Source organism: Rhinichthys klamathensis, unplaced genomic scaffold (assembly GCF_029890125.1).
Source record: "Rhinichthys klamathensis goyatoka isolate OS25496 unplaced genomic scaffold, OSU_Roscu_1.1 h1tg000730l_1, whole genome shotgun sequence".
In the NCBI taxonomy this organism is placed as follows: domain Eukaryota; kingdom Metazoa; phylum Chordata; class Actinopteri; order Cypriniformes; family Leuciscidae; genus Rhinichthys; species Rhinichthys klamathensis.
Genome location: NW_026607143.1, coordinates 180,333 through 189,327, shown reverse-complemented (window position 1 = coordinate 189,327; position 8,995 = coordinate 180,333). Strand labels below are relative to the sequence as shown.

The following is an 8,995-nucleotide window of genomic DNA, read 5'->3' as shown; positions in this document are numbered from 1 at the left end:
CACAAAATATGATTTAAAATTGTTTACTTTCAGGAAAATCATTTTGATGTGGTTGCAAGTGCCAGACCTTATATTACAACCTGACAGAAGACATGCATATTATATTATTAAACACTTTAAATCATATATTGGACATGGCCGGCTCAGTTTAAATTAACTAATTGAATGCTGTAATAAGACTTTTGGAAAAGACTCTTAAAGCAATGCATCTCAAAAATAACCCAGTATTTAAAAAAGAAAAAAAGCCGAGCAAATGTGTAACAATAGTTTTCTACTTTAACAGTTCTTGAATATTACACATACCTAAACTCTAAATATTAACTATATGAATCATCCAAACATGCAATTGCATCGCTGTATATTCTACAAGAAACCATATGCATAAATTAAACATTAAGAGAACATCCCATTTATGAAGTTGCATGATTCATTTCTATAATGCATGTTTTTTAGGCCATTTAGTTGCATCAAATAGTAAAAACCAGCTCAACAGTTTATTGGATATTTAACTGGCATCAATTAAGAGAAAAACACAAGTCATATTAAAACATAACTGTCAAATTGACACTTTATTGTTTAAAAAAAAATAAAGTAACAAAATACAAAAATCAAACTATACAAGAACTTGCAGCCAAACTTTCCTGTACAAGGAAAAGACGGATCTGAAACACGTTAGCCAGAGGTTTACGGTCTGGGAGGACGCATGCCTGGAGGAGGAGGACCTGGAGGAAGAGCAGGACAACAATTAAAATCATTGTAAATTAAATAAATTAAATAAAAGAGTTGGAAAAATGGACACTTTACCATAAGGTCCATTAGTTTATGTATTAACGAACATGACTAAACAATGAGCGGTTTCACTTTATTTTAAGGTGTCATTGTTACAGTGTAATTATATATTTAAGTACTGAGTAATATTAAGCAACTACATGTACTTACTCTAGGGTTAGGATTTGATTGAGGGTTAGTTGCATGTAATTATGCATAATTTACTGTTATTACTATCGTAAGTACATGTAACAAGGACACTGTAAAATAAAGTGTTACCCAATGAGCAATACATTTGTTACAGTATTTATTAGGGGTGTAACGATATTTGAACCGAACCGAAAAACCGCGATACACCACCCACGATACGTATCGCGATACTCTCATGGCGAACCGAACACGCCCCGCCCCCTGCGGCCCCGCCCAGGCTCATTGCACCTCATGTGTTATGTGTACACAACGAATACAGGGCTGTTGCCTAGCCACCATTAACCACATATAATCGCAATAAGCTCAGTGTTTTGTTACTTTTGATAATAAGCAAGGTGTAATCTTTCAAATTATGTCTATTTGATCACGAAATGCAAACAAAAAAATGGCGTTTTGGCGCTCTTAGATGTGGCGTGACAGATATCACTGTATGCATGCGGCAGCGCGGAGCGCGATCTTCCTCAGTTACAGAATAAACATGAATGGACACCCGAAGGTATGTTGAAAGATACAGTATACTTACTGAAAGGCATCATAACTCGTGTAAACACTCAATCAGTGTTTCAACAGCGGAAATACGTCAATAAAACGCTTAGTTTTTCACATAGCTTTATATTTACCTCAGGCAAGTCATTCAGTGTCCACAGCTTGCTGGTTTGCTAACTCTTTCACTAAATAAATGCTATATATTGGACTATATATTATATTTTACTTAACCTGTTTATGATATCTTGATTATTTAATGTATGTTTAAAATAGTTGTCATGAAAATAACAGCAACTGTGTAAATTATTATATAACATTAACAAATTAGAGTAAAAACATGTTAATGCAAAAATTGCCTTATGTGCAGTTTACATGTTTTCATACAATTTGTTATTTGAGTGTTGATTATTATTATATCATTTAGGCTAAAAGTCTAGGCTCTGTTGTTAAGCTTTAATGTTATAGTAATGTGCAAGTAAGGGTTGTAGTTTACAGCATTAGCAGATCATTTTGTTATCCTTGAGAAACGTTTACTTGTAATGGAATTAATTTAAAGACAAGGACACAATTTGTTCATTAAAGCACTGTTTAATAAAATATAAAAGCAATTTTAGCTTTCTAAACCCCCCCACCCCACCGAAATGAACCGAACCGAACCGAGACCTCAAAACCGTGGGATGAACCGAACCGTCAGGTTTGTGTATCGTTACACCCCTAGTATTTATTCATTTTAGTTAATAAAACAAATTGCTGTTCATGTTAGTTCTCAGTGCATTAATGTCAACAAATACAACCTATGATTTTAATAATGTATTAGTAAAAGTTTAAACTAATCTTAACTAAGATTAATAAATGCTGTAGAAGTATTCTTCATTCATGGTTCATGTTAACTAAGGAAGTTAACTAATGAACCTTATTGTAAAGTAGGGCTGTCACTTTTGTGAAAAAAATCCTGTTTGATTTGAGACATAAATGTTCATTGAATCGATTGTAAAATCGATTCTCCATGTCTAAAGACGTTTCCATTTTCATCACCAAATACAGGCAAATCCACGGACACCTAACAGGCATTAGGACGAGCGTAAAGAGGCGCTTGAGACGCACACGTCAGCAATATTTCTGATGATTTATTGGCGTGAAGTTTCGTCACAATGACAAACAGGAGCGCAACATTCAGGGATTGAGATTAACTCCCTGAATCCGCCAAATGCGGGTAAAAATTAACTTTGGCAGGAAACGCTGTCAAATCACGAGCCAATCTGGCGTATTTCTTCACTTTCTATGCTGTGGAAGTTCGTGTAAGCCAAATCTGCGCAAATACGCAACTCGTGAGTCCTCATGATATATTAAATACAGCGTATTGCACAGAATCGGCACATTTCTGGCTGACGTGAACACACACGTCACTACGCAACACATAACGGCGCGCTTGTTCACTAGCATTGAAGTAATAGCGAATATTAAAAAGCATTTGGTGAACAGAAAAGATTGTTATTTTCCACCATCCTACATGTTCTGTGTGCTGTATTGATCTGTCCACCTAAAACACATTTTTGGTAAAAAAAAAAAAAAAAGCCGTTAAAATCGACTCCCTATTTTCGTTTTCGATACTTGTGTTGGTTGGTCCGATCGAATGTGCAATCGATTTTCTAACGTAAAGTGACAGCCCTATTGTAAAGTGTTACCGAATAGGTTTATTGATCAGAATGTATGTTTAATTTGTGGAGAAAATTGGAAATATATCCAAGAAAATGAAAAAATAAAGTCATGTATTTCATTGATACATGCGAGCCAAACTAAACCGGCTTTACCTCTCATTCCAGGTGGCGGCGGCCTCATGCCAGGAGGAGGCATTCCCATCGGAGCGCCGCGGCCGGGTGGCATTCCCATCGGGGGTCCCATGGGTGGCCTCATGCCTGGAGGAGGTCCCATCATCCCTGCGGAAGAGGCACAAGCACAAGGGTGAGCGTTAACCATCACACAACAGGAGGAGTGCGTGTTACACCGCCATGTGATTCTGAGCTCAGTGTAATCCTGCTTGCACATCAGCGGACACGTCATCGGCCTCAGAGAACATTTCTGTCATCACAGCTGGCGAATCAGCACGGCCATCAGAAAGACACACCGTAACTGAGAAACACGGAGATGTTCTCACCTGGAGGAGGAGCGCCTCGGCCCATCGGTGGGGGGGGTCCGGCCCGGCCGGGAGGGTACTGAGTGGGAGCGCCGGCTATACTGGCACCAGCAGCGGCCGCCGCGACCGTGCCTCGGCCCTGAGGGGTCATGACCTGACAGAGAGAGAGGCAGTGTGTTAAAGAGATGGACTGATGGGTTTCCATGCCACAAAATACAGCAAAAAAATATCAAAATAATAAAAGGAACAATTATGCAATAAAATAAACAAATGTAGCAGAGACAAAGTGTGAGGGCGCAAAATAAAAATATTAGTTGCATCAAATGTCTGTGGAATTGTTAAGAGAAGGACAGCTGGGTTTCCAAGCAAAGGCACAAAAAACAGCAAAACATTCAAAAATTATAATAAAAGGAAAAATAATAAGTTTAAATATCAATATATTAATAAAATAAACCAACACTTCACAGACAACTGTAGCAGACAAAAAAAAAAATGTTACATCAGATGTCTGTGGAATTGGTCAGCCATGCTTGTAATATAATGAAAATAAATGAAGAAATGTTTGTTTATTTAGTGAAAACCCCATTTTAAAAACTTTACTAAAAGTAACCCAATTTATGTTACCAGTAAAAAAAAAAAAAGACTTACAAAAGAGAAACTTTTTAAAAAAACAATTTGTAATAAAATAACTTGTATTCAGAGTTCTGAGATTATTTTATTGTATTGCCCAATACTCTTATTAGCATTAGTGAATGTAATGTAGCAAGAACTATATTAGAAATTGTCATCTTCAAAATAAAAGGTGCACTACTGCCAACAGAACAAATGAAAAAAATATTATTATTTTTTTAAAGTACAACAAAATGATTAAATACATTTGAAATGCTGCAATTGATGTACACAAGAACAATGGTACACCAGCATAAGTAAAGTGTGCAATAGATAATTTGTGGGGGAAAAAACATACCATACAAAATACCCCTTAAAATGAAACTTACAAAAATCTAAAATAAACACCAAAATGTCCAATAATCAGGATAATTTTCATGCATCACAGAATCATGTCGGGTTAACAGTGCATACCTGTTGGGACGGGCCGCCGACTCCTCTGACGGGTCCTGCGAGTCCAGCGGGAGCCTGTGCCATCGGCGCTCCAGCGGGAACACCTCGACCTGCCGCTCTGCCGACACCGGGACCTCCAGCCACTCCGGCGAGCGGCACGCGGGCGATGCCAGTCTGTCTCACACACACACACAACACGTCATTCTCTTCACTCACAACAAGCCTTTCAAACGAGTCCGAATGCAGGTGAAGGCCTCCTTTACCTCTGTCCGCTGTGGGGATAATCCCGGTTCGCGTGGCTACGCCGAAGAGCTACAATTCTGTATTATAAGTTTTAAGGCCAGACAAGTAGTTTGTTGAGGGTTGTTTTTTAGGGAAGGACTACATGCCTGCGCATATATTCAAACGCGCATCCCTATAGAGTGAGCTCTTAATACACATGTGGGCGCCATCAGCGTTCTCACAGGCTCGCGTTTTTAAAGTTTGCGTAGAGAGAACTTGAGTTTTCTGTTAAAACGGTGTCGTTTTCACAATATTCTAATTTTGAATTTGGGGTTTTCATAAGCTGTAAGCCATAATCAAAATTATAACAAAAATCTCACTTTGCATGTAATGAGTCTATATAATATATTAGTTTCACCTTTTAAGTTGAATTACTGAAATACATGAACTTTTGCACCATATTCTAATTTTTCACTTTTCACCTGTATATACATATTTAGTAATAACTATGTACATGATAATACTTTTCAGAGGGACGACATTTCTGTATTTAAAATCCTTTTTTTATTGATTTCATGTAATATTCAAATTTTCTGAGATTTTGAATTTGGGTTTTTCATAAGCTGTAAGCCATAATCAAAATTATAACTTTTGCACGATATTCAATTTTTTCGAGTTTCACCTGTATATAAATGGACTAAATTAATAACTTTGTTAATTTAACAAAATTAAACTATCACTGAACTATCACTTCCAGAAACAAACTTTGTTGTATTTTCCGGTTATCTCTGTAAAGCTCTGTATAAATAAATGTGATCGACTCACGTCTTTAGGAGGGGGTCCTTCTACAGTCATGGACACGAGATTCTCTCCTCGGAGCAAAACCAGACCCAACACCCTCTTCTCCTCTCGCTCCGGCTGCTTGGAGTTCTTGGGTCTGTGAAGGACATGATTGAGAAATATTAATACGCTGAATTTTCATAACGGAGGGACTTTAAAGGGATAGTTCACCCAAAAATGAAACTAATCCACTTACTCACCCTCAAGCCATCCTAGGTGTACATTACTTTCTTCTTTCAGCCAAACACAACCAGAGTTATATTAAGAAATATCCTAGCTCTTCCCAGCTTTATAATGGCAGTGAATGGAGGATATGATTTCAAAGGCCAAAAAAGCACATTCATCCATCATAAGCAAACAGTACGGCTCCACAGGGTTAATAAAGGCCTTCTGAAGCGAAGACATGCGTTTGTGTAAGAAAAATAACATGGCTTCGCTTCAGAAGGCCTTTATGCCCTTGAGTCTTTTATAATGGATGGATGCACTTTTTTGGGCTTCAAAATCTCAGGCTCTATTCACTCCCATTATAAAGCTGGGAAGAGCCAGGATATTTTTAATAAAACTCTGACTATGTTCGACTGAAAGAAGTCAATCATGTACACCTAGGATGGCTTAAGGGCGAGTATAATATGGGATTTTTTTTGGGTGATATAACCCTTTAAGTTTCACAAGGACTCACTTGATCTTTCTGAACTCGTCACAGTCGCACAGGATCAGGTTCATGTGTTTGTCGAACGCTTTGAACGTGCCGATGAAGATTCGCCCGTCCTGCAGGATACAGCGCATCCGAAAGTCGATGTGCTGCAACATCTTACTGCTCTTGCCGACCGTCTGAAACACAATAAAGAGAAAAGAGTTCAAGTTAGAGATGCGTCATATGAACATCAGCCAGCTGATACTGCTGATTGTCAGTATTAACAGATACTGCTAGAATTTTTTTTTTTAATTCAACGACCAAAATGTATTTGTCCTCGCAGACTTTTTTATAACAAATTAAAGAAAAAACTATCAATACTTTGTACACTTAATTACGTTTTGGTGGTTGATTTACAATTCTATACTTAATATGAATGCCTAAGCAGTAAAATCAGAAAAAAATATGTATATAATCGGCGATGACAGCAATAATAGTTTGAGCAAAATAAAAGTCTTTTTCCGGTTACCGCTGCAAAACTCGCAGCTGAAACAGAGGACATGAAAACGTATACCATACACGACTACAGCAGAAAAAAGTGCTGCAAATCATAATTACTAAATTGAATCAAAACGTATATAATATTGTAAACGCGTATAGCAATGAAATCCGCTTAAAAAACAAACTATTGGCGACGACAGCGGTTTGAGCAAAATAAAAGTCTTCTTCCGGTTAGAGCTGCACAACTGACTTGAGCAGAGGACATGAAAACGTAAACAATACACTTATACAGCTAAACAAACAAAAATAAGCGCTGAAAAACATAATTCATTAAATTGCATCAAAACTAATGTAATAACGTCCGATTCAAGTATTTAAATCGAAGCATTAAGCTAGAGTTCGGCTGCAAGAGCAAACAAACGGCGCTCATTCATTCTCCTGTCTGGACTTTAGAGAAAGATTTCTGTATTTTGTTATACAAACATTTCAGGAATAAACTACCATAAATAACGTGCTTTAGATCACAACTTTAGTGTTTCCGGCTGCTTTTTTCTTTGAACACTGCAAGCGGTTTTGCTCTACGTATCAACAACGTAATGGAAACGCAGACATTTTTTTATTCAAAATCCTAACTAATCAATCGAAATATTAAGATAAATTGATTAATCACACACTAATAAGCTAAACAATGAAGTCTTACCATGGTTGCTGTTAGGATGGCTCCGATTAATATCGGATTCTGCCAAACAAGGTTTAAAAATTGACCCGCGAAGCGCCGCTGAGTCCTTTAATGGAGGCGAAGCGGAAGAGAGTGCGACACGAGAAGAGTCCGATCGGAAACACGAAACACGATCTAACGGTCCCTTCCTCCTGTTTGTTATTTTTACGATAAAGAGTCTTCACAAATATCAAGGAACAATAGCATACAAAATATGACACAATAAGGAAATAAAAATAACACTATAATTGAAGAATATATCATAATTTGTAAACTTCATTCTTGATTTCTCTGATTTAGTTCTATATTTTACTTTAGAAAATGTAATGTAGTAAGGTTTATTATATTAATTAAATGGTTTCATCTTTCTTAAAAATTAACAAGGTCAATTGCCCACAACAGAACACAGAATATTGTTGTTATACAGCTGGAGCCAGTGTTACAAACCATTTTACAAAACACATTTTTATATACAGCATACCGGTATGTATTATTTTTAAATAATTCTAAATACTGAATAAAATTACAGTACTGCGTTTAATTTAATCATTTCATCAAAAATTGTTCAAAAGCATGTATCATTTTTTTATTTAGAAATGTACTTTGGCAAACTGGTAATCTTAAACATATAGATTAAATAAGAAGAAAAGAAGCAATGCCTTTTTTATTTAATTTTTTTATTTCTTCAGCTGAGAATAAATTGGTATCTTTATATTAATCATTCAACTGTACACAATCACTTAAGAAAAATAAATATAATCCAAATCATTAAACACAGCTTTACTCAATGTTAATATGTTATAGATAGCAGGCGAATCAATACATGATGTACAGTGTTAAGAAAATAAAGAGGTCAGGCTTTACATATTCAGAGCTACAAAATGCTTTAAGACATGAAACATGAATCTTGACCTTTATTTGTCAGTTAATTAATTTTAACCCAAACAATCTGGTATAAAGTAAATAAAGTGCCCTGTAGCAAGACCTCCAACTGAAGAGTCTGGTAACAAACGCTAATGATGTTTCTGATGACAGATTTAATTTAACGTGATGTGAACTCGTTTACTGAGGAGTTCACATCACAAATGAATCAAAATCATGTTCTGGAAAAGAAAAGATTAAGCATCCTCTCAGAATCTGTGATAAAGTGAACACACAAAAAAATGCTTTGCTTGTTCAAATCCTACCTCTAAATCTGTTATGATCATAAGTTAATCTTTGTACATTAGTATTTACAGTCCTGGTTTTGTGTTTTGCATATGAATAAGAAGAAAAGTCTTTGAAACGCACAGAATATCCATGAGGTCAGGACTAAATCTTCGGCATAACATAATCTCTACAACACAAACACACTTTATTCTTTTACAAAATAAAGCACATTTTGCACGAAATTAGTGATTTTGGTGAACATGAACAACAT

General features: G+C 36.3%; 1 protein-coding gene across 1 annotated transcript; it reads right to left on the bottom strand.

The window, feature by feature from the left end:
• Nucleotides 1–488: 488 nt before the first annotated feature.
• snrpb (small nuclear ribonucleoprotein polypeptides B and B1) lies at nt 489–7,690 on the bottom strand. Its single transcript, XM_056242545.1, has 7 exons — nt 7,558–7,690; nt 6,402–6,553; nt 5,708–5,819; nt 4,682–4,834; nt 3,620–3,752; nt 3,276–3,401; nt 489–722 (listed from the first exon to the last, which is right to left on the bottom strand). Exons 1-7 carry the CDS (start codon nt 7,558–7,560, stop codon nt 685–687), a joined length of 717 nt encoding a protein of 238 aa, XP_056098520.1. The 5' UTR covers nt 7,561–7,690; the 3' UTR covers nt 489–684.
• Between the last annotated feature and the right edge of the window lie 1,305 nt (nt 7,691–8,995).